Genomic DNA, 27,355 nt, shown 5'->3' on the forward strand with positions numbered 1-27,355 from the left:
AGAAGGCTTCTGGAATCATCCAGGTGAGAAGTAACAAATGCCTGAGAAAGACAATGGCAGCAAGAATGGAAAGGAGGTTAATACCTAGAGATATCTCAGAGGTAGAACCAATATGATTTGGTATTTAATCAAAGGCAGGGAATAATGAAAAGAGATACGGTATACAAAGTATGTCTAGCACAGTGCTCAGCTGACAGTACACAACTCATTCTCCCCACTATCAATATCTAATCATCATCATCCCTCCCCTTGGTTACGCCATTAGCTTTCTAACTAGTCTTCTTTTCCCCTTCTTACATCTTGAACAGACTTAGCTCTCATTCCAATCAATTTTCCTTAATACAGCCAAGATTAACCTTCTAAAATACCAACCTGAAGCCACTCCCTTGTTAAAATTATTCACTGATGCCCTATTACTCTTAGGATAAAATCCACAATCCTTAGCATGGCACACAAAGTCTTTCACTCCTGCTTATAAGGGTCTGACCCCTGCTTACTTGCACGTTTGTGCACATTGCTGGTCCCTTTACCTGGAATACCTTCCCCCACATAGGCCTGGCTAATCATTCATTGAGGATTCAGTTCTGTTTCCTGGAAGCCCATATGTAGGGTTGGGAGTAAAAAAGACATTCTATGCAAAAGGAACACAAAGATAAAGTGCAGAGATTAGCAGTCATTCCTTTTTGTTTTTCTTTCCCTGCGTAAAGTGTAAGTAGGGGAGAAGGGATAAAGCTAAAAAGTAAAGCTGGTCAGTAAATTATAGTGGTGAAGCCCACATACTGCAGAGTTAGACTGCCTAGGACTGAATCTCACCTCTGACTAGTTGTGTGACCCTGGGTTGGTTACTCTTTAATATTCATCTACAAAATGGAAATAATAATAGAACCTAATCCATAGAATTATGAAGATTTAATGAACTAATGTATAAAATGCTTAGAACAATGTCAAAGGAAGTTCTCAATGTTAGTTGTTATTATTGCTATTATTATTATATTTATTGTTAGTGTAAAAGTTCTGGAACACCAAGATGAAACATCTATAGCTAATTTAGCAGATCATGGGGACCACTAAAGGTTTATAGGTAAAGGTATAATATAATCTATTGTGTATTGAACTATGTCTCCCAAAAAGATAGGCTCAATTCCTAACCCCTGGTACCTGTGAATGTGACCTTATTTGAAAATAAGGTCTTTGCAGATGTAATCAAGTAAGATGAGGTCCCATTGGAGTAAGGTGGATCCTTAATCCAATATCTTAACAAAAAGAGGAGAGGAGATACAGACATACAAGGAGAATGTCATGTATCGATGGAGGCAAAGATTTGAGTGATGCATCTGTAAGCCAAGGAACACCAAGAGAGACTAGGAAGAAGCAAGGCAGGATCTTCCCCTAGAGCCTTCAGAGAAAGCAAGACCCTGCCAACCTTTGATTTCAGACTTCTAGCTTTCAGAACTATGAGGGAATAAATTTCTGTCTTTATAAGCCACTCACATTGTGGTGCTTTGTTAGGGCAGCCCTAGGAAACTAATACAGGACCAAAACTACATTTCAGAAAGCCCATGGTGGTAGCAGGATAGAGGAGGAGCTAGAGGGAGGTTTGAAGGGTACTGCATCATCCAGATGAGAGATGACCAAACGCCTGACTTAGAATGCTACCATAGGTATGAAAAAGTGGGCTAGAGTTAGAACAAGCAGAGGTAGAATCTAAAGGATTTAGCAACTTAATGGTAGATACGAGAACTGAGGAAAAAGAGTCAGAGGCAACTCAGAGATTCCAAATAGATGTGTTGAGAGAAACAACGGGAAGAGATCCTACAATCTTATATACCAAAAGTAGTCAGAAGCTCATCAGAAACCAGCATCAATGCCAAATAGCCAAATCAGTGGCTTGTCAAACCTCTTCTCTGGATGGGCCCTCTGCAGAGGAGGGCCTGGGCCCCGACCTAGTTTTCACTGAAGCCCAACAATGCCATTGTGCTGGCCACTGTACATTTGTTGGTTGGCTCCAAACACAAAGGCTAGCAGACATCCCATCCTGCTGGCTTGGTTTAAAGAAGAAAAGAAAGCTTTGTTACTGCCCTGGGTAATTCCAGGACAGGCATCCCAAGAGCGCCCTGTGGGAGGCTCATGCTCCAAAGGAGCCTCCTGTTCTCAGCTCGAGGTTCCACAGCCACTACAAGTGCACATCCACACATCTGCCAAGGCCTGAGTTTGCCACGGTTCAGCCTCCACTCCAGGAGGTCCACCGGGACCTGCCTGACTCAGTCAGTAGTAATGAACTGATTCAAAGAGAAAGGGAACCCAAAATGTGTTTCAGAATATTTAAATGTTTCACTCTCTCTGCCTTCATATATGTTTACTGCCCAGAATACTCTTCTTCCCCTTCACAGCTTTGCTAATTCTTATTCATCCTTCTAAACCCAGCTTGAGTCTCTTATTTTGGAAACCATTTCCTGATACCCCATCCCATACTTTGTGCCACTTTGGCCCCCTGTATGTATTTCTACTATTGTTATCATATTGTACTATAACCTTGATGGCAGGGACCAGATCTTTCTCAACTTTGTAAGCCCAGTATCCAGTGACACAAACAATAAATTGTTGAATTAACAAATGAATAAGTACATTTAAATAAACAGAGGCAGATTTTAAGTTCCCTCTTTTATTTGAAGCCCTCCCAATTCTGTCATTAATGTAACTTAAAATCAAAAAGAGAAATGTGCTTTGAGAGGAATTTTCTGATAAATATCATGCAAAACAAACATTTAATAATGCTTACTATATGGCAGATACTATGGTAGCAATGAATTTAAAGCAAAATACAAAACAGTGTGTTTGGCCACTCGGCAATATGAAATTTTGAGGATCCTTTGACACTCTGTCAGCAGATTCCTTAAAATGTCAGAAGCACATGGACTTAAAAAATATATCTAAGATCTCCTTCTGAGAATTATAGAGGGTATTTCTTTTATCAGTAGCTGAAAGCCAAGTAGAAGAGGCCATAAAGATATCGCCCCCTCTTTCCTCACACTTCCCACAGACACTTAGCATAACCCATTCACCACTTTAAGAACATGTTGTTGGGCTTCCCTGGTGGCGCAGTGGTTGAGAGTCCGCCTGCCGATGCAGGGGATGCGGGTTCGTGCCCCGGTCCGGGAAGATCCCATGTGCCGTGAAGCGGCTGGACCCGTGAGCCATGGCTGCTGAGCCTGCGCGTCCGGAGCCTGTGCTCCGCAACAGAAGAGGCCACAACAGTGAGAGGCCCGCATATCACACACACACACACAAAAAGAACATGTTTGTTTAACGCACCTGAAGTAGTAAGAGTGTTTTTCTATGCACATAAACTACTATAAACAACAAAATGTTTACCCACAAGATTCAAAAAAGTATGACTGGGACATCCTGGTGGTCCAGTGGTTAAGAATCCACCTTCCAATGCAGGGGACACAGGTTCGATCCCTGGTCGGGGAACTAAGATCCCACATGCCGAAGGACAACTAAGCCCTGCGCCACAACTACTGAGCCCATGTGCCACAACTAGACAGCCCATGCACCACAACTAAAGACCCTGCATACCACGATGAAAGACCCCGCATACCGCAACAAAGATCCTGTGTGCCCCAACTAAGACCCAACACAGACAAAAACAAAAAAAAGGAATGACTAAGCTTTTCCCACAGATTTTTAATTCTTACAGCAAACATCTCAAAATCAAAATCAAATTTGTTTAAATAAACATTAAAAGATAAATCTGTAAAACAAATCTTCTCAAAGAAATGAACTAAGATAACAATAAGACTATTTTCTTTGCCCCATAAAGCTCTACTAGCAATCAATGGTTCCAGACATGATTTATGATCAGCCCAGGGCTCCTGACTACTCCATCCAGCTTGCTTTCCTATCCCCAAATCCGTAATATCTCTACCAGCAACATGGCTATTAAGGTCATGTTTAAAAGCATTCTTCCCTCCAGCTTGCTACCCCACATCTACTACAACCCCACATCCTCCAGCTTCAGACAGGAACCTCTGACATTCACCTGGTGATTGGGCTCAGAGTGAACAAAGCAATCTATTAAGGAAGACAACACATCCTGCCTCCCCTTAGCAGATCTCAGGAGTAAGGGCTTGACAGTGGACAAAATGAAAATGGAAACAAAAAGAGGTTAAGTTTCTAATTAAGGTGATTTATATCAAAGGAGACTCTGTCCTCAAATAAGCTAATCATTTCTTCTACCTCTTCTGCCCATATCAACACACCACTTGGTCTCCGGGTAAGGAAGAAGTCAAGCAAAAGTTAGAGGCAACTATAAGCTCAAATGGTATCTTCTAGTGGCAAACAGTAGGTAGGGGGGTAGAAAGGGAGGAAAGGTTTCCAATTTGCTATGTGGAAGACAACTTCCCAACCCAATAGTCATGCCAAGTACAGGCAGAAATCTCCTCTGAAGGCTAAGGGTCAGATAGGTAACTAATTACCCGCAAGTTCACAAAAATTCACAAAGACTAGTTGGAGTTATCGAAGGAAGGGGTGGGAACAGAGGACTCAGCCAGTTCTGGTTCTACTGCTGAGAAAACAGACTTGAGGTCTGCTGTATACATAAATATCTACAGCTGTAAGGAAAAAGAGAGCGCCTTTTCTTTGGTTTCAGACCATCTCAAGTGTCAGAATGATGTGCCCTCTGTAATTCCCTGGCGGTCCAGTGGTTAGGACTCTGCAGTTCCACTGCGGGGGGCATGGGTTCGATTCCTGGTTGGGGAACTAAGATCCTGCATACTGCACGACCAAAAAAAAAAAAAGAGAGAGAGAGAGAGAGAGTAAATGAGAAAAATCAGATGATAAATCTTAAGTTAAGTCTGGATTTATTTTACCATGTTCCAAATTATCTTTCCTCTATCAGCCACTGGACTCTCTGGGAAGCAGCTAATGCTGGTCTAAGGCCAACTCTCAATTCAAACAAAGCAGCAGATCTGGATGTCATGTCACTCAGAAGCGTTTTAGGGATGCTAAATTCTAAAACATTTTTCTAAACGACTAAAGGCAGAGAATGACCATAGCACTGAATTCTAAACCCTTTCCAAATAAATTCAGAAAGTCCTAACACACAATTAACTTCACTTCTTGAGTTCACTGAGAAGAGGTTCAATGCCATTCCTAGATCAGTGTCTAGCAGAATAAGCCCCAATAAATACTAATTGAATTAATGAACAAATTAAGTGTCCCTAACTATCTATCTACATATAGAAATTCCTTCTACACTCTCCATGAATCAGCTCTCATCAGCTACCTCAGTCCTTAGACCTTAGACCAGAAAGCTCTTGCCCAAGGAAGGGCTTTAAGATGTAGTGATGTGTTATCCCTGAAAAGCTCAAATGCTGAGTCTGGTCTTTTGTAGCGAAGAGACTATGCCGATTACAGTGTTATGTTAAAAAAAAAAAAAAAGGGGGGCTTCCCTGGTGGCGCAGTGGTTGAGAGTCCGCCTGCCGATGCAGGGGACACGGGTTCGTGCCCCGGTCCGGGAAGATCCCACATGCTGCAAAGCGGCTGGGCCCGTGAGCCGTGGCCCCTGAGCCTGCGCATCCGGAGCCTGTGCTCCACAACGGGAGAGGCCACAACAGTGAGAGGCCCGCGTACAGCAAAAAAAAAAAATCCCAGGTAATACACACACAGCTGAGGAAGTTCTCCAGCAGCACTCTCCAAGTTTTCCACATCTCAGTAAATGAAACAACCACCCACCTAGAAAATGGGCATCTTTTTTTTTTTTTGCGGTACACGGGCCTCTCACTGTTGTGGCCTCTCCCGTTGTGGAGCACAGGCTCTGGACGCGCAGGCTCAGCGGCCATGGATCACGGGCCCAGCTGCTCCGCGGCATGTGGGATCCTCCCGGACCGGGACATGAACCCGTGTCCCCTGCATCGGCAGGCGGACTCTCAACCACCGCACCACCAGGGAAGCCCGAAAATGGGCATCATTTGATTCCTCACTCTTCTTTCTTACCTAAGTCACAAGACCTTGTCTTTCTATTTCTAAAACAGATCTTTAAAAATCTTCACAGATACCACCGCAGTTCAAGCTACCCACATCTCTCATATAATCTATACGTTTCTCCTCACTGGTCTCCTTGCCCTCACTTCCGTCCCTCTACAGTCAATTCTCCAGAGCAGCCAAAGTGCTATTTTAAAATGTAAATTGTATCCTACTACTCTCCTGTCTAAAATCCTTCAACTGCTTCCTGCTGTATTTAAAACAAAATTCAAAATCCTCACCATGGCCTATAAGGCCCTGTATGATCCAGCCTCTTTCTCTCAAATTTTTAATCTTCTCCTCCCTAATCTTCATGAATATCTCCTTTTCTTTTAGGTATTCTCAGAAAAGTATTTCTATGACCTTATGTACAGGATAAGCTAGTCAGTATCAGCATATATACATTATCTTTACTTATCTCATGGATGGATCAACAGTTTTTTCAAAGGTACATACTCATGAGGAAAATAATGCCCAAGGGTATGGAATAACAATATAATATGATGGGATAGATCTGAAAGGCAGTCCATTCTAAGCCCCACATCATACAATTGAAGTCCTTCTATAACATCCTTGCCAAGGGGCCAAAGTAACCCATATTAGCTTTATGAAGAGAATAGTTAGGGAAGAGAATAATCATACTAAACACAACTGTCCTCCTTAATGGTGGTGCCCTCTCTAACCAATACTCCAACTTTCCAACATCTAAGAATGTGATCTTTAGCTTCCTGAGCTTAATAAAATGGCAGTGCCTGAGGAAGCCTGCTATTTCCTCCACCCCAAGAACCCCAAGCTCTTCAATGACCTGTTACCTATTTGTTGCTAGTGGTAAACAAAACAGAACATGGTCCCAGTCCTACTGGAACTGACATATGAGAGAGACAATAAACAAACATTCAAATAAATGAAGATCTATATGTTATGAGATGTGCTACAATGAAAAAGGAAAGAGAATAATATCAAAGAGAATAATAATCTAAGTAATGATCTAGATGCAGGGAGATCACTGGGAAAAGCCACTACAGTAAAGTGAAAATTTAAACTAAGACTTGAAAATTGACTTAAGTAGGTAAAAGTGGAAAAAGAGCTTTTCAGTTATTATTTAATCTAATTCTTAGCTTCTTTTTATATAAATAGCAATCATAATAGCTATATCTCACAGGGTTGTCATAGGATGAAAAAAAGAAAATGCATGCAAAACTTTACATTCCAGATATATTAGCTATTTCTCTAACAAGTATTATGATTTTATAATCAGAAAAATGTTATTTTTTTAAAAAAGTGTCCCTGACACTGCCAAGTACAATAAATTATTGGTTAAAAAAATGAAATATTTTCTTATCCAAACACCTTAGTTGACTTGAAGACTTATCAGGTAAGTAACATGTCTGTTGTTTTATTTGTAAGTTAGTGCTCGGTTCTGTTCCTTCTGGGTGTACCAGAAACGTATGTTTGATTGACTAGCTAATCTGGGTAGAAAAGAAATTGTTGAGCAAATTAGTTACAGAGGAAAAGGATGACTATGCAAGAGGCCTTACAACTGAACAACATAAGAGGCCATTTAGAAATTACTCCATTCATGAGGCAAGAGTTCCAGCCATTCATACAGGTACTAAAATGCATTGGAAAATTTACCTCAACTTCACTTTTTAGATGACATAAAATGTTTGTTGTTTGCTTCCTTTCTCCCTATTCAATCATTCAGCCAATGTCTATAAATGAGTGTCCTAAACACAAGGTACTGCTGGGAGATTAGGAGCATACAGATAAGTAAGACACTATCCCTGCCATTATATAATAGCCAGCAACTGGTTTTACATAGCACTTTCACAGTTACCTCATTTGAACTTTGCAAGATCTTGAAACATTCTGTCATCCTTTTCTTTATTTTCTTTTAATAAATTTATTTATTTATTTTTTATTATTTTTTGGCTGTGTTGGGTCTTCGTTGCTGCACGCAGGCTTTCTCTAGTTGCAGCGAGCAGGGGCTACTCTTCGTTGCAGTACGCAGGCTTCTCTTGTTGCCGAGCACAAACTCTAGAGCACGCAGGCTTCAGTAGTTGTGGTGCACAGGCTTAGTTGCTCTGCGGCAGGTGGGATGTTCCTGGAGCAGGGCTCGAACCCGTTTCCCATGCATTGGCGGGCAGATTCTTAACCACTGCGCCACCAGGGAAGCCCTGTCATCCTTTTCTTATGAATGAGGAAATCAAGCCCAGAGATTTAAATAACTTGTCTATGGTTATTCAACTAGTAATGGTGGAACCTGGATTTGTACCCAAGTCTTTTGACCCTGAAGCCTGGGTTCCTCCTCTATTCTAGGAGCTTACACTTGTGCAGGGAAACTAAAGCAAAAATAACTTTAATATATGGCAAAATGTTTAAAAAGAGGTGCCAAAAAAAGTGTAAGAGAAGGTCAATGGAGGGAAACATTTTGATTACATAAGGGAGAGGTACGGAGGTTTAGCAGTGGCAGAGAAAGAATCAGGAAAGGTTTTATGGAGGAATAAGTGGACTTTGAGCCAAGTCTTGAAGGGAGGGAAGATTTCTATAGGATAAAGGCAAAGAGTGTATTCTGGGCTGAAGAAATAATATGAATAAAGAGGCAGGAAAACACACAGTGTTTAGTACACACATTAAACCCAGTTTGCCTGAGTTATAGAGTACTTGTTAAAGAGGAGGAGAGCTAGAAGAAAAAAAGGCAGGATGGTGCTAGAGCACAGAGGACCGAATATCAGGCTAAGAGTTAATCCTGAGTTCTATGTTTTAACACTGGCTGTGCATCAAAATAACTTATGGCACTTTATTAATTTATTTTTAAAAACAGATGCCTGGGCCTCACCCAAGACTTTAACTCAATAGGCCTTGTGTGAGGTCCTGGCATCTGCACTTTCTAAAAAGCTCCTAAGCAATTCTGGTAAGCAACTAAGGTTACAAAACTATACTGTAATCAGCAAGGAAATCACTGAATGCTTTTGAACCAGAAAATGCCACTGATTATTCATTTATTCATTCAATCAACAAATATGATAAGGGACTTCCCTGGTGGTCCAGTGGTTAAGACTCTGTGCTCCCAATGCAGGGGGCCCAGGTTCAATCCCTGGTCGGGGAACTAGATCCTACATGCCACAACTAGAGATCCTGCATGCCGCAACAAAGATCCCACGTGCCACAACTAAACCTGGCACAACCCAAATAAATAAATTAATTAATTAATTTAAAATTTTTTAAAGATGGTATTAAAAAAAATATATGATAAGCAGCTATCATTGTCAGGCACTATACAGGACCCAGTGGATGTCAATGCAAACAAAACAGTCAAGGAATTTATAAACTACATACACAAGCAAACAGTGAATTAAAGTCAATGGTAAATACTATTGTATTATGGGAGCGTGTAGGAGGGGTACCTAACTAATCTTGGGAGATTAGAAAAGGCTCCCAGAGATAGTGATATCTAAGCTGAGTCCTGAAGGTTAAATAGGAGTTGGCCAGACCACTGGGAGATGGAAGGACTGTGTCCTAGGCAGAGGGAAGAGCTGGTGCAGAGACCCGAAGGTGGAAAGGGTCACATCCCATTTGTGGAACTGAAAGAGAAAGAGGTTCAGTACAGCTGTAGTGCACAGCTAAGACAAGAACCAACAGGTCAGAGAAGAATGAGCAGTGAGGCCACAGAGATAATGAGTACCAGGATTAGATGTTTTGACTTTAACCTGAGGGCAATGAGGAGCCATAGAAGGGTTTATGCAGGGAAAAACAAAATTAGATTTGTATTAAACACTGTGGTGTTGGCAAAAAGACAGACATATAGACTAATGGAATAGAATAGAAAGCCCAGAAATACACCCTCATGTATCAAAGGAAAGGATAGTCTCTGCAACAAATTAGAGATGGAGAAATGCAAATGAAAACCACAGTGAGATATCACCTCACATCCATTAGAATGCAACTATTAAAAAAAAAAACCAGGAAATAGCAAGTATTGACAAGGATGTGGAGAAATTAGAACCCTTGTGCACTATTGGTGGGACTGTAAAATGGTATAATAGCTATGGAAAACAGTATGGTGGTTCCTCAAAAAATTAAAAATAGAACTATTATATCATTCAGCAATTCCACTTCTGGGTATATTTGCAAAAAAACTGAAAACAGGGTCTCAGAGAGACATATGCACACCTACGTTCAAAGCAGTATCATTCACAATAGTCAAGAGGTAAAAGCAACCCAAATGTCCATTGATAGATGAATAGATAAGTAAAATATAGGATGTATATACTTACAATGGAATATTATTCAGGCTTAAAAAGAATGGAAGTCCTGTCACATGTTACAATATGGATGAACCTTTAGGACACTAAGCTAAGAAAAATGAGCCAGTCACAAAAAGACAAATACTGTGTGATTCCACTTTTCTGAGGTACCTAGAATTGTCAGAATCATAGAAACAGAAAATAGAATAGTGGTTACCAGGGACTGGAGGAAGGGGGAAATGGGGAGTTGTTTAATAGTATAGAGTTTCAATTTTGCAAGATGAAGACGATCCAGAAATCTGTTGCACAACAATAAAAACATATTTAATACTAACTACTGAATTGTACATTTAAAAATTGCTAAGATGGTTAAAAAAGAGATCTGTATTTTAAAAGGACCACTCTGGCTCGCAATACGGACAGTATGGATTTAAGGTGAGGAACAAAACTGACAGGGAGACTAGTTTAGAAGGTTGTGGCGAAAGAGATGGCAATGGCAGAAGGAACTGGCCTAAGGTAAATGCATTCAGAGTAGTAAGAGGTAAAATGGTCAGGTCATGGTGACTGAGAAGATGTAGAAAATGGGAGAGATCAGGGATGAAGGAAAAGAGAACTATCATTTGTAGAAAAGCTAAGCACTCAACTAATACTTTTACAAGTTAGTAATTCATTTAATAAACATGTATGAAGTAGCTACTTGTGCCAAGTACTACAGAAGGCTTTAAACAACTTTTCTGCCCCTTCACAGAACAACTTCTCCTTTTTGAAGTTCACCTAAACTGGCCGTTGACACAAAGTGTCTGCTTAATAATTATTTGTTGAGTAGGAAACAGACACAAGCAATTTCTATGAGAAGGTGAAATGAGCTAAAATGAGCATGTTGAGGAAAGAAAAGCTTATGATTCACTTTGGAAATCACTGATCTAAGAATTTACTATATAAGCAAGCAATGGTGACCACGATAACAAGAAAAGACCAACATAAAGAGCAAGTAAACACAGAAGGTACAGACAGTAATTAGGTATCAGGTGTAGGAATGCTGAAATGCCCTTGAATAGTAGGAATGTGTGAGAGGTATATTGGGAGACCACCCTCTCTCCATTGAAGATTCAGCAGTGAACAAAATAGCCAGGATCAAGGAGCTTAAAGTCGAGTAAACTGGATTACAGTCAGGTGGAACTTGACTCAATCCTAGCTCCACTACTTAGCTAAGAGACCTCAGATAAATTAATTTCTCTCTGAGCCTCAGATTTCTCACCTGTAAAATGGGGAAAATAGCATATATTCCATGGGATTGTACGCTAATATATCCCCACCCCCACCGCCAAGGGAGAGGCTTAGCAGGACCTGGCACACTGAAATAAGAAAAATGACTTAATGATTTTCATTATTATTACTCGGGAAGTAATACAGCAGTTGAAAAACGCCTCCTTCTAAATCAATAAAATATTTTCTAGTGAAAAAGCTGATAAACAGAAACAGGAATGTGCACAAGGAAGGTATCATTCAGAGTACTCCGTGGAATCCCAATGTTCTATGAAGTTATCTCCACTTGGAGATAACTTGAACTTGAACAGGTTCAAACTCAACCTGTTCAAAACTGACCTCTTGATCATTTCCCATCTTGTACCTCCTGTAGTCTTCCCCATCTCCATTAACAGCAACTCTATCCTTCAGATTCTCAGGCCAAAAACCTTGGTTATCCTTGAGTTATTTCATCTTCTCAAACCTCTCACCGAATGCATCAGGAAAGCCTGTTTTCTCTGCTTTCAAAATAGATCCAGAATCACAAGGTCCACTGCTACCACTCTGGTCCAAGTTACCATCATTTCTCACTTTTTTTGGCATAGTCTCTATTTATTGCATGGACTCTGTTGCAATAGTCTCTCTTAACTAGTCTTCCTGCTTTCAACCTTGCCTCCTTTTCAGTCTATTCACCACACAGTAGCCAGGGTGATTCTGTTAAAAGGTAAGTCACATCATGTCACAACTCTACTCAAAAACCTCCAAAGACTTCTCAATTCACCCTGAGTAAAAGCTGAAACTCTTACAATGGTCTGTAAGACACTACGTGCTCTGGCCCATGTTTCCTCTCTTACCTTCATCTACTACTATTCTTTTTTACTCTCTCTGCTGCGGCCACATCACCGTCTTTGGAGTTCTTCGACCACATTCAGCACCAGGCATTTCTGCCTCTATGTCTTCGCACTTACTGTTCCCACTGCCTAGAACACTCTTTCCCCAGATATTCACATAGCTAGCTCCATTACCTCCTTAATTTTTGTCTCTTCTGTGATACTTCCCCTATCCACATATTCAAAATTGCAAACCCCACAGCACAAAACACCATATATATTACAATTTGTTTTCCTGTTTAATCTAACTCCTCTGCCCACCCCCTGCTCATTACAATGTAATTTCCATGACGGTAGAGATCATTATTTGTTCATTATTATATTCCCAGTACCTGGAATAGTGCTGGACACATAGTGAGAGCCAGTAATTTTTTTTTTTTTGAATGACTAAATGAGCTGGAGGCAAGCTAGCAAGTCAGGGAAAAACTTCTTTAAGAATGAAGTAAACTAAATGAACTCTTCTATTATTTGTGGGTTAAACTGCCAACCACAAATTCTTATTTCTCAAATGTCTTAGGGAGTTACTAAAAATAAGGGCAGAAAACATGTACCACAATTTATTTAGAGATTTCTTTATTACTAAATGACCAAACCAAAAAGTTAAACAAAAGCTACTTTTTTCAAAAGTAAAGAAGATGCCAACATGTATTAATAGGAATGCTTTAGCTATTTTTACAAGTATAAATGAAATAAACTTCTAATTGTGAAAGGACTTGAGATGTAACATTTCACACTATTTTTGACTTTGGGCTCTTTCCACTGGAGTTAATTCAGCTTTCTTATATATACTATGGGCCCAGCCACACGGGTCATTATACAGACCCTATTTAAGAGACTGAGTTCCACTAGAGGAATTTGACATAACTTGGAAGGTGAAAGGGAGAAGAGAGACAAGGGTCCTGGAAGGCATATCTAAGGCCAGCATGTGTAGAAGACAGCCAAAAGACCCACCCAACTAAAGGGAGCAATTTGAATTCTGAAATCCGATTAGAGAGAGTCTAGAATGCTAAACAGAAGTTTTTAAACAGAAGCATCACATTATCAAAGTATGCCTAATGAAGATTACTCATGTAGTAGCATATCAAATTGAAGCAAAGATATATTAGGGACAGGAAAAGCAGCCACATGCTTGAAAGATAGGGTATGGGTATGCTGCCAAAGTTAACCCAAGGCAGGCACCAGACAACTTTGCATTTGGCTCAAGGTAAATAAGGCCAGGAGAATACTCTGTACTGGGTCACACAAAAGCAAGAAAAGAAGCAGGCAAAACTAATGGCAATATCACTGCACACCAAGAAACTGGAATCGGGGTCTGGCTGCTCATTTTTATAAATAATGCATGAGTTTGGTCACTGAACCCACAGAGTTTCCTTTCATTGTAAGCTCTCTGATTATATAAGGCTTCTTACAAGTCTGACAGAAACCGACTCAGAAACAACACATATCAACCCACATAAACAAGGAGTTTTCAAAGTAACTCTTCTTTAAGAAAGAAGGTGTAGAGTTGGGGTGGAAATGGTGAGTGAGAAGAGGATGAGGGCTATGTGAATTAAAAAATTCTCTTCAGCCACCTGCAGGGCTGACCATTCCCTCATGAGGGAAGAGCATTTCTTTCAGTACCAAGTATCTACCTGGCTGAGGTGACTTCGCTGTAAAGAGGCCAAGCAATTGCTCTGTTTATAGCTAAGTGGTTCTCATTGCCACAGTGGAAAAAAGAATAGTTTCTCCATGGCAGAAATGGCAAGAAAGACCCCAAAACATCCTACCCGCCAAACAATTCTTTTGCTGACTCCCTGGACCAGAGTATTGTCACTTGAGGCCCCTGCCCCATAACCTTATACCCTACTTATCCCCCAAATTCCCAATCTTCTAGGCACTAAGAGGTTCTGCACAAAGAGGTTCCCCAAACTGTTTGATTATGAGGATATTTCCCTCTTTGTGCTTTTCTTAACAAACTAAAAAACAAGAATAAAAACAAAACATAAACAAAAAGCACAAAAAAACATTATGAGATGTCGTATAATCTGTCTGGAAGCATCTCTCTCTCCTCTCTTTCTTTGACAGCCCCCCCCAACTTGAATATAGAAGAGAAAACATATAGCATGTAAGTTGGTGGCAGCCACTTTTTATGAATGACAGCCAACCTTAGGGTGAAGTTGACAATGTAAGCACAGAACAAAGAGATGGAAAGAGGTGGTGGTGGGGGGTGTCTCTGGATAACATCTATTTAGCTGTTGAATTAAACCAACCCCTAACCTAATAAACTGCTGGAATTCCAGTTTACATGTCCTTTTGTTGCTTAAGGCCACTTAACTATTTTCTGTTACTTGTACCCAAATACATTCTAATATATCCAGTAACCAGAAAACAGCTTTCCCAAATAACCCAAAATATACAAAGTTAGTCAGAATCGAATTCTACAAATACTACACATGCTACACATACAAGAACCTGTACTCAGCACTATGAAGAATACAGACGTGAATTAAGGACATCATGTTGTAATGGAAACAGTACAGGCTTTGAAGTCAGATGAACCTGGATCTAAATCCTACTTTGGGGAAATCATTTAATTTCTCTCAGCCTTAGTTTTTTCATCTATAAAACGGAGGAAATAGGACTGTAGAATTGTGAGAATTATAGCTAATATATAAAACACCAAGCATAGCACTTAGCCCATAGTGGGAGTTTAGAAACTGGTAGTTATAATTTTTAAAATGAGAGCAAGTCTTTACCCTCAAGTAGGGTAGAAAAGCAAATGATTATGATGTGCTGACTGGGATATTTATAGGGTATGGGAAATTGCAAACAAAGGTTCCAATTCTTCACCCCTTACTGAATCACTGTCCTTTGACATGTAACTTTGCAGTATGCTCCCAGTGTGGACTCGGGCATGTGACTTGCTTTGTCCAAAAGGATGTTGGCCAAGCAAACTTGAAGATAAGCAGAATCATGAAAAGCACTTGTGCAAATGGGCTAGCATACTCTTGCTATTCTGGTTTCATCTTAAGAAGGACATGTCCAGGTTAGCCCACTGGTCCCAGAAGAGAATGAGAAACAGCTGGAGCAAAGTGCCCCACAAAGCCCAGCCTAGAGCAGACCACCAGCTGACCTACAGATGCATGAGTGAGCAAAAGTAAGAGCAGCAAAACTGCCCAACTGGGCCCAGCTCAGCTTAGCTGAACCTGCAGAGGTATCAGAAATAAATGTTTACTGTTGCATGGTTTTGTGGCTGGATATTATACAGCAATAGCTAACTGACCATATGGTTATATTTTCTGTCTTTAAAAACCAAAGATTTCCACTTCCTTGATATTTGTGACCAAATGAAAGATAAGGTTAGGTCTTCTGAGTCAAAGACACACTTTTAGATTCTTAATTCAACTTATTAAACTCAAAAGGTTCTACACCTAGTTTTTTTTTTTCTTTAAAGGAACATTTATTTATTTATTTATTTATTTTTGGCTGCTTTGGGTCCTCGTTGCTACACAGGGCTTCTCTAGTTGTGGTGAGCGGGGACTACTCTTTGTTGCAGCGCACGGGCTTCTAATTGTGGTGGCTTCTCGTTGCGAAGATGGGCTCTAGGTGTCAGGGGTTCAGTTGTGACACGCGGGCTCAGTAGTTGTGACACACGGGCTTAGTTGCTCCGCGGCATGTGGTATCTCCCCAGACCAGGGATCAAAGCTGTGTCCCCTGCGTTGGCAAGCAGATTCTTAACCACTGCGTCACCAGGGAAGTCCCTCTACCTGATCACTGTTGTGGCCTCTCCCGTTGCGGAGCACAGGCTCCGGACACGCAGGCTCAGTAGCCATGGCCCACGGGCCCAGCCGCTCCGCGGCATGTGGGATCTTCCCGGACCAGGGTATGAACCCGTGTCCCCTGCATCAGCCGGCGGACTCTCAACCACTGCGCCACCAGGGAAGCCCTACCTGATCTTTTATCAACTTCTTTCTCTTTAACAAATACTCATTTGCTTAAAAACTTAGAAGTCTATCCTTACTATAGGTAGTTTAAAGAAAACACACCTAAATGTCTTACTGTTCCAAGTTCAATTAATGTCTACAATTACAATGAAGACTTGTGGAAATGGCTGAAGCCCAGAAAAGTCTATATCACCATTGTATATGAGAAATATTCTTCTTAATAATATCAATACTTTATAGGCATTAATAAGAGCTATGCTTGTCTCTTGTAATTATTGGTAAACTGTTTTAAGAGAAATAAGGAATGGTGCTCACATTACTGTGGAGGGCAGGCATTCTGCCAACCAAGAAATATTTACTAAATATCATCCAAGTTCCAAGCAGTATGCTTGATGTTATTAGTAATTTATTTTTATGATCCTTAGTGAAACCAATAGCTGTGCTGTCAAGTCAAATTATAAGGCAATTAAACCTAGGAGTCTCCAGAAATCTATGGCATGATGGCCTTTGCTGATCCCCTTCTGAAAACAAGCAAGAACATTTGGATATTTGGGCCTCACGGCCTTCAGCCTATTAACATCATAATAAAGATTGTTAATATCATAAACTATATCAATATCTCATTAATGATACTGGAAATATACTCACAAAGCACTTACTGCATATTGTATATGGCTATAAACAAGCTAATAAGCAACAGAAAATATTATTTAAGTGCAACATGGCCAAAAGAATGTTGCATTATGATCATACATTTCTGCCATTTCTACTACATCCACTTTTAAACTTGAGACATGATCACAGATTTCAAAGCATGTTCTTCTTTGTCAGTAAAACCAACACACAAGCCCTTCCAATGAACTCACATTTCAGAAAACAGTGATATAAACAGAGAGTGCAACAAATACTTTTACAAGTGTTTATTAATTAGTTTATTAGTGCCAGAGCTTTAGTGGATAGAAGGCTTGAGAGGACAGAGTTTTGTCTTTGAGGAATTTATAGACTTACTTCTGAGAAAAGAAATACACAGAAAATGTTTCTTGATCCAGGATGCTGGTTATGGGTGTGTTCATTTGTGAAAACCTAGTGAGATGCACACTTTTCATGTGTGCTTTTCTGTTATGTTATACTTTGTAAAATTTTTTAAAAATCTAATGACATTAACAGTAGTACAGAACTAAGTACCAAATGAAAAATACTGACAATTCAAGGAGTTCAGGAGGGACGAGTCACTGTTAATAAAAGCTGTAATAGTTAAAATGTATTAAGCAATCACTACATGCCAGGTACTGTGTTAAATAAGCGTTTTATATTTCATCCTCACAATATCACTGTGAGATCATGATCTAACCAACAGTTATTTGCCACAATTACATAATTACTTCTTCCTCCTTGAAACCCCTTCCTTTCCATTCCAGGCCAACACACTCCTGGGTTTTCTTCCTATCTCCCTAGCTACTCTTCAATCTGCCTTTTACCCCAGACTTTTAAAATTCAAATACTTTAGGGCCCAGCTATAGTCCTCTTCCCTATCTAGATTCCCTGGGATAGGTATTACTATCATTATTCCCGTTTTACAAGTGAAAACACTGCAGCACAGGGAGATTCAAACCTAGGCAATCAATACTACAGAGCCCATGCTCTTCACTACCTCACTAACCCACTTTCTTTGATCTTCCATACAAGAGGCAGGACATAGCTACACACACTTCACATTCCGGTATCCTCAGTAATTGAGAAAAAAGACATAGGGTAAGGCACACAGGACCCTCCTTGATAAGATATTAACGATTAATACCAGGGAACCAATGCTCTTGCAAATTCTGTTAAACAACTTTCCTTCCTAAATTTCTTCACTTTGTGTTTTGGTACTTCTCAAGGAGAAATGTGAAAACATTCTAGAACATAGATTCTCAAACCTAGATGCTCATTAGAATAATCTGAAGAGCTTTCAAGAATACATATGGGCCCTCTGAAGACCTACTAAACCTAGAGTATTCCAGGAATCTGTGCTTCTAAGAAGCACCCAAGCAAATTCTGAAGTTGGTAACCCAGTACCTGAATTTGGGAAGCCTTTGTTCCAGAGAGGATTCTCAGGTCCTCAGAGGCTGAGTAATGACTACCACATATTTACCTGCCTATAAGAGGCTGAAAATGAAATGAGAATAAAGATGTAAATTCTCCAAGGAGTAGTTTCCTTCAATCAGGAAACTAGAGCAGCAGCAGTGGAATTTTAGATCAGGACACCACAAATTTCTGGGTAGTCTGGGAATTTGTTGCCATGATAGAGTTTGCAGCCAAGTGATGCCATCCTTTAGTTTAGGAGGGGGTCATCTGGGCAGCAAGAACCAATATAATATTTGAGCACTTATTCCCCGAGAACTCACCACATTATTAGGGAATCCAAGAGTATTAATAGATATGGCCATTGTCCCCAGGCTACAGAAGAAAACATTGTTAACATGCCATTTTTGCATAACCATAAATGCACACATATTTTGCGTACATATGCGAGTAACAATTACAGTGGAACCATACATGCTGAAACTAAGGCAAAGAAGTCACTACAACACGCTCATTGAAGTCTTACCTCTGTGAGTGCATGCAATTGTCCTTGATGTACACACACACCCATGAACCTACAAAACGAAACAGATGTTTTTTAAACAAATGAAAAGGACATGAACATAACTAGTGTAGCTGCACATGCAAGACAATCCAATACCTGTGAAGTCTACTGGGTTCCTGTATAACAGCGGTCCCCAACCTTTTCGCCACCAGGAATGGGTTTCGTGGAAGACAATTTTCCCGGGAAGGGGGTGGGGTGGGGTGGGGTGGGGGAAGAATGGTTCGGGTGGTAATGCGAGCAATGGGGAGCATTGGGCCGCGGCAGATGAAGCTTGGATCGCTCGCCTGCCATTCACCTCCTGCTGTGCGGTTCCTAACACGCCGCAGACTGGTGCTGGTCCTCGGCCCGTGGCTTGGGGACCCCTGCTGTATAACAAACCTTGATAGCACTCCTGTAAGTTTCTAAGTTTATCATGAAACATCTGGTTGTGGCAAGACCTAGTGGTAAAAAGCAATGGTAGGGACTTCCCTGGTGGCACAGCGGTTGAGAGTCCGCCTGCCGATGCAGGGGACACGGGTTCGTGCCCCGGTCAGGGAAGATCCCACATGCTGCGGAGCGGCTAGGCCCATGAGCCATGGCCACTGATCCTGCGCGTCCAGAGCCTGTGCTCCGCAACGGGAGAGGCCACAACAGTGAGAGGCCCGCATACAGCAAAAAAAAAAAAAAAAAAGCAATAGTAGAAGAGGGAGGGGAGCAAGCCTTTAAAAACAGCATGGTATAATGGAACAAGCACCAAACTGGAAGCAAAGAAACCTGGTGCTGGTTTAGCTCTGCCATTATCTGACTACGTGCTCACACACACAGAAAGGTCACTAACCCTATGGGGCTCAGTTTCCTCACCTAGAAAGTAAGTAGGTTGAACTACCCAATCTGACAGTCTGTAATTTACAAACAACAAACGGGTTGGGAGCACCCGCATTGGCTGGATGACCTTGACATAAAAAGAACTCTTCTAAATATGTAATTTTAAAAAGAACCCAGTAGAAAAATAAGCAAAAGGTACACGTGTAACTCCCACAAAAATAATAAAGGGCTAATAATATCAAAATGTACTCTAATTCCCTCATAATTAGAGAGATGTACACTAAAACAGGAGATACTACCTTTTAAATCTATCAGTGAACAAAGATTAAGAATGATAATGCTTGGCGAATTCCCTGGTGGTCCAGTGGTTAGGTTGAGTCCCTGGTCAGGGAACTAGGATCCCGTAAGCCGCGCGGCACAGCCGGAAAAAAAAAAGAATGCTAATGCTCAATGTTGTCCAGAAGGTAAGGAAACTGGGATAGGAAACACTGTTGAGCTCTTGGCCCAACTTTTTCAAAGGGTAATTAATTGATCACATCTAGCAAAAATTTTAATTGCTCCAACAATTCCACCTCTAGGAATTTATCTTACAAGTATACTCAATTTGGGTGAGCAAAAATTCACATAAAAGGACATCTACTTCACCGGTGTATGTGAATCTAAATACCCACCAATAAAAACTTGTTAAATATTTATGGTATAGGGCTTCTCTGGTGGTGCAGTGTTTTTAAGAATGCCCCTGCCAATGAAGGGGACACGGGTTTGAGCTCTGGTCCAGGAAGATCCCACATGCCGCGGAGCAGCTAAGCCCATGTTTCCACAACTACTGAGACTGTGCTCTAGAGCCCGTGGGCCACAACTTCTGAGCCCACGCACCACAACTACTAAAGCCCACACGCCTAGAGCCCGTGCTCCACAGCAAGAGAAGTCACAGCGATGAGAAGCCCGCGCACCGCAACAAAGAGTAGCCCCTGCTTGCCCCAACTAGAGAAAGCCCATGCACAGCAACGAAGACCCAACACAGCCAAAAATAAATAAATATTTTTAAAATTTATGGCTTTATTCATAGATTGGAATACTATATAGCATTAAAAAGAATGAATTAAACTTTATGCACTGACATGAGAACATACCCAAAATATACCATTAAATGAAAACATCGAGCTTTAAAATCCCATTTGTGTAAAAAAAATTTTGTATATTAATAGAAAATGTCTAGAAGCATTAATAATAAATGGTACTGAAGGAGAAAAGGGTGATTTTTATTTTTTAGTGCACATACTTATGTCATATTTGAAGTTTTTTCAACCAACAGGCTACATTTATATATAAAAATAATTTTTAAATAAAAATCATAAATCAATTATTATGACTGATGATTATAAAGTAGAAGAAAATAAATGACATAAAGTCAGTGACACTTGGGGCTTGGGTTGTCAAGAAGGAAGTCTCATTAACAATATCCACAGGTCCCAAGTAAGTTCTAGTTTAGAAGGGCAAAGGAAAGGGAAGAGACTGACTAAAGTAAGAGTGAAGGCACAACAGTAACTGTGCTGGAAAGGACCATAAAGTTCCAGGAAGGCAGAGTCCAGGTCATATTCTTCCCTGTGCTCAAGCACCTAACAGTGCCTAGCAAACAGTTTGCTCACTCAGTAAATAATTGTTAAGTGAAAAGAAAGTGAGGGAGAATGCCTGGTCGCTGTAACATCACAGCAGAGTTTTAAAGACATGCTGCTTCAACCAAAATTACTAATGTGGAAATTTCAGAGTTTCTCCAAGAGGTGGTTTCTGGACCACTGGTTTTCTCTAAGTGCATCCAGAGACACGGTGGGGACTTGAGAAAGGAAAGAACCCAAGGAAATATCTAGGTAGTACGGAAAATAGGATGCAGGTTCCAATGACTAGCTGAAACTTACCTCTGGCTTGGGAATAAATAGGGAGCGAAATAACAGAGTAGTTAAAAGAGCTTTGAAGTGAGATGGTGTGGGTTCAAATCCCACCTCCACTCTTTACTAGGCAAGCATTAGTTTCCCTCTCTGTAAAATAGGATAATAGTGTCCACAACGTAAGGTTGTTGGAAAGACTGAATGAAATAATGAATGTAAAGTTCATAGCACAGTGACTGGTACATAGTAAGAGTTCAAAAAATGTAAGCCATTTTCATAATTATAACTTAGAAGTGGACCAGGTAAGAATCCAATTTGGTCACAGGTGGCTGGGCAGAAGCTGGTTTTTATGTATGCCTACTCTCCCCTCCATTCCCCATCCTTTGTCCCTACCTCCATCCTCTGCTTTGTAAAAGTGGGACATTTAACTTTATTCATCTGTCGGTTTCTTTACTATGAAACTAACTAACTAATACAGAAGAGAATGAAGGGAGGAATGTGGGACAGGTAAAAGTCTAAAGAATAATGAATATAAGTAACACAGAGTGCTGGAAGACTGAATCTAGACTCCTGAATGTTTCTGGCCAGCACAGTATAGCGTCTATAAGCTATGCAGATAGAGCATCTGAGAGTTGCAGTTAACATCACAAACTAGTTGGGTAAAAGATAGGAAGCTGTACTAGAGCAAAGGAAATCCAGGCAAGATAAATGAGAAAACAATCAATCTAGGGGAGATGCAGTTGTAGAGGTATCTTCTTTATTCTTATTAAAGACATTTTATTTTATTTTTTTGGTAATAATTTTTTTATTGAAGCACAGCTGATTTACAATGTTGTATTACTTTCAGATGTACAGTAAAGTGATTCATATATATACATATACTTTTTCAGATTCATTTCCCTTAGAGTTTATTACAAAATACTGAGTATAGTTCCCTGCACCATATAGTAGATCCTTCTTGGTTTTATATTTTATATTTAGTAGTGTGTATATATTAATCCCAAACTCCTTCCCCCACACCCTTCTCTTTTGGTAATGATAAGATTATTTTCTATGTCTGTGGGTCTATTTCTATTTTTGTATATAAGTTCATTTGTATCATTTTTTTTCACATTCCACATATAAGCGATATCATATGACAGTTGTATTTCTCTGCCTTCATTTAGTATGATAATCTCTAGGTCCATCCATGTTGCTGCAAATGGCATTATTTCATTCTTTTTTATGGCTGAGTAATATTCCATTGTGTATATATACCACATCTTTACTGTAGAGGTATCTTAAAAATAGGTCACTGTTCTCTAAGTGTTCGTACAACTCCCCAATCACTGGAATTATGACAGTCAGTATTCCATTCATTTATTCAACAACTATTTATTGAATGGCCACTATTTGTAAGGCATTAGGGACAGGACAGTGAATAAAACAAAGTCCCTTCTCTCACAGAATTTTCATTCTAGGAGTAATTCTGTTGGAAAGCAATTGTAATAAAAGGTTAAGCAGGTGTTTTGCAGGATGTGGTTAAATTGTATGCATAAATAGCTGTTTCTAGGGACTTCCTTGGTGGTGTAGTGGTTAAGAATCTGCCTGCCAATGCAGGGGTGACAGGTTCAATCCCTGGTCCAGGAAGATCCCACATGCTGCGGAGCAACTAAGCCCATGCGCCACAACTACTGAGCCTGCGCTCTAGAGCCCATGTGCTGCAAATACTGAGCCCACACACCGCAGCTACTAAACTCTGCGCACTCTAGGGCCCGCATGCCACAACTACTGAGCCCATGTGCTGCAACCACTGAAGCCCATGCGCCTAGAACCCATGCTCCACAACAAGAGAAGCCACCCCAATGAGAAGCCTGTGCACTGCAACAAAGAGTAGCCCCTGCTCACCACAACTAGAGAAAGCCCGCGTGCATCAACAAAGACCCAATGCAGCCAAAAATAAATAAAAAATTTTTTAAAATAGCAGTTTCTGGGTTTCCCTGGTGGCGCAGTGGTTGGGGGTCCACCTGCCGATGCAGGGGACACGGGTTTGTGCCCCGGTCCAGGAAGGTCCCACATGCCACAGAGCAGATAGGCCCGTGGGCCATGGCAGCTGAGCCTGCACGTCCGGAGCCTGTGCTCCGCAACGAGAGAGGCCACAACAGTGAGAGGCCCGCGTACCGCAAAAAAAAAAAAAAAAAAAAAAAAAAAAAAAAAAATAGCAGTTTCTAGTGAACCTCTAACAGAAAGGATGCTTCTCTGAGATTAAATGGTATTCCTACCTAAGGATAATTCTATTCTCATTACCCCTCCATAGCAAAAAGAGGTAAAGTAAAATACAATAAGCTACGTTTCTTCCTTCACTACAGCTTTCTAAACTATAATGGGCACTAACAGTGGTTAATAACTATGGCCTACTACTCGTTTTCATAAAGTTTTATTGGAACAGACATGGTATTTTCTATGGCTGCTTTTGTGCTACAACAGCAGAGTTGAATAGTTGTGACAGAGACTGTATGGCTTGCAAAGAGTAAAACATTTACTATCTAGTCCTTTACAGAAAGAGTTTGCTCACCTTTACACTAGAGCATAGAAATCTATCCATATCCACCTAGGGGAACTTAAAACAAGTTACTTAACCTTTATAAATCTCCATTTCCTTATCTGAAAAAAAATGGACCTGAAAATAACACTACCTTAAAGGATTGTTAGGAGGGTTAAATGGATATTTCAGGGACAATGTTTAGCAATGTCTAGCCTATGATCAAATAAAGGTTGTTTTTTATTTTGTTATTATTAATGATTCTAAATTATGCCATCCCTTACATGGCTATTAGAGTTACCTTTTCAAAACACAAAATATGTCATTTCCTTCTTTATAAACCTTCAATGGTTCCCTTCTGCCTATAGAATAATGTCAAAATTCCTTACCACAGCACTTGAAACTTTCCATGATTTGCTCCAGCTTATCTCTGGAAGCTCACACTTTCCCATGAGCCTTATTCTTCACTCATCTCTCCCTTTCCTCTGGTTCTATCCTACAAATATATTTAAATTTACCCATCTTAAAAAATGCTTCCCTTGTCCCTCTCCCTAAAATATGATCCTAATACACTCTTTGCACTTGTAACCAAACTTTAAGGTTACATACACTATCTACATATCTTTAACCTTCCTTCGTTTCTAAACTCATTATAACCTGCCTTCTGCCCACATTACTCTCTTGTAACTTTCCTTACTCTGGAAGATTCAGAGTTTTATTTATCTCTGTATTTCTAGCACCTAGTATAGTACCTTGCACACAGTAAGGAAGCTCTCAGTAAAGACTTGTTGAAAGGCATGAATGATTTTTTTTTTTTTTTTCCCGGTACGCGGGCCTCTCACTGTTGTGGCCTCTCCCGTTGTGGAGCACAGGCTCCGGACGTGCAGGCTCAGCAGCCATGGCTCACGGGCCCAGCCACTCTGCGGCATGTGGGATCTTCCTAGACCGGGGCACAAACCCGTGTCCCCTGCATCGGCAGGCGGACCCCCAACCACTGCGCCACCAGGGAAGCCCCGCATGAATGATTTTTATGACCTGGAAACTTAAGTTAAAGCTCTTCCCTGAGCTGGAAGACTTCATTTACTTACTGAAAATTATCCTTCTAGGATCAGCTAAAATTTCATCTTCTCTACAATGATCTCCAGGATGCCCTCAGTAAACATCAGTACTCTTTCTCTCTTTTCCTGCCCCCCAGTACTCCTAACATCCTTCTTTGAAAGATTGCTCATTAGCATAAGTGAAGTAGTCCAGGGTGTGGAGTCAGACTACTTGGATTTGAATCCTGGCTCTGCCACTTACTGATGACCTCTCTGTATTTCAGAGTTTTCCACATGCAAAATGGCAATGTTAATATTACCTAACCTATATGGTTATTGTGAAGATAAAATGAGACAACTTGAGCTCCTGGAACATAATAAGCACTAGAGAATGTTAGCTCTTCTTCTCTTAACCTTTCTGACTTCTTCTCCAGACTGGAATATAAGAAAGGTTTTTAAGAGTACAGATCTCATCTAATTTATTTCTATATACAGTGCCTGACATACAATGCTTTGCATGTAAGATGCTAAACAAGCATTTCTTGAATGAAAAAGCAGTAATCACCAAATTAGCTTCAAATGTAAACTCGTTTTATAAGAAAGAACATTTAGAGACAGGTACAAGGCTGGAAAGCCAAGAGGTGTTCACTTTATTTAATCAAATATTTATATAGAAGCTAGGCAATAGGATTCTACTAGCAAAACAATGGCTACATTCTAGTTATGGATCTCCTAGAAGCTGAAAGTATTTGGTTTGGGTGTGATACACCCTTGCTTCCCTTCCCCCCAGACCCACCGTCACTATGACCACATCATCCACAGAGATGTCACAGATGACACATTCAGGCAGGCACTGGCTTCATGTGACAGTCTTCCCCACTTCCTACTCTCACCGCCACATCACAGTGGTGTCGCACAATTCTACCTCTATGTGAAACTTTTCTGCCAGGCCTCCTCACCCTCACTTCCTCCCCACCACCACCATGTCGAAAATGGTGTTACAGAGCTGGCAAGTTGAGACAGGCATTAGCTTTATATTGGAAGAAGAGTTTGAGCAGAGTTAATCATTCCAGTTGCTATAAACAGAATATACTTTAAAAGGGAAATATTACTCATCCTTAACAGGGAAGAGATTTATGCCTAGAAAAGCATTTAATATCAACAATAAGTTTTTACTGAAATTTTTATTGCTTCTTTAATGAAAATCTAAACTGTGGCTGAGGCTTAAAATCACTTTTGGTAAGAGACAGGATCTAAAAAAAGTTACATTCTGATTGATTCTTATTCTCCACTACCACCACCCAAAATCATGCAAGGTAAAATTACTTAGCTCGGGAAGGGAGCACTTTCTTAATGGATATTCTTGAGAGTGAGTGATTACTCAACTTTGTTATTTTAAATTTCAGATTACACACACATTCACCTTGCTTTTGATTTTTTTAGACCAGTGCTTCCTAAATTTTAATGTGGAAACAGATCACCCAGAAATCATGTAAACTGCAGACTTAGATTCTATAGGTCAGGGGGCACTTGAAATTCTGAATTTCTAAAAAGCTCCCAGGTGATGCTAATGCTGCTTGGTCTATGGACTTATATGTTGAGTGGCAAGGCTCAGTGCAGACCAAGGATAGCTAGCTGATCACTACTCTAAAGTCAGTAAGACTACAACAGGAAACTCCCAACTCTGATACTACTGGTAAACTAGACTTTGACCAGAGACTTTGGCTCCCTCTAAGTAGAAATATTTTTGACCGAGCATGCTTCTGAATTACCAAGGCACTCCATCAACACCACACTGCTATAGCATCATCATTTTCTACCTTTAACTGTTTTATAATATGCCTTATATCTCCCCTACTAGACTATAAGCTTCTTAATAGAATTCCCTTGCCTGGCATATGACAATATATAAACACTTGCAGGATAATTTAAAACACAACTCTGACCACTCAAAAATTACTGAGTGCCACTGTGTGCCAGGCACTGGTAACGATCATAATAATTATGATAACAACTAACTCAAAGTGCGCTTACCATCTAGGCATTGCTCTAAGTACTTTATGTTATATTCACTGTTGTAATAAATTTATTTATTTATTTATTTTTGGCTGTGTTGGGTCTTTGTTGCTGCACGTGGGCTTTCTCTAGC

The 27,355-nt window shown here is 40.4% G+C and overlaps 1 protein-coding gene across 4 annotated transcripts in view; it reads right to left on the reverse strand.

The window, feature by feature from the left end:
* TESK2 (testis associated actin remodelling kinase 2) overlaps nucleotides 1-27,355 on the reverse strand; it is a 135,602-nt gene that overhangs the window by 19,585 nt on the left and 88,662 nt on the right. For all 4 annotated transcript variants that reach the window (XM_032607394.1, XM_032607405.1, XM_032607412.1 and 1 more), the window contains one exon: nucleotides 18,920-18,968. In XM_032607394.1, coding sequence (XP_032463285.1) covers nucleotides 18,920-18,968 — 49 coding nt within the window. The remainder of the gene's footprint in view (nucleotides 1-18,919; nucleotides 18,969-27,355) is intronic.

The sequence above is a fragment of the Phocoena sinus genome, chromosome 1 (assembly GCF_008692025.1).
Source record: "Phocoena sinus isolate mPhoSin1 chromosome 1, mPhoSin1.pri, whole genome shotgun sequence".
Taxonomy (NCBI): Eukaryota; Metazoa; Chordata; class Mammalia; order Artiodactyla; family Phocoenidae; genus Phocoena; species Phocoena sinus.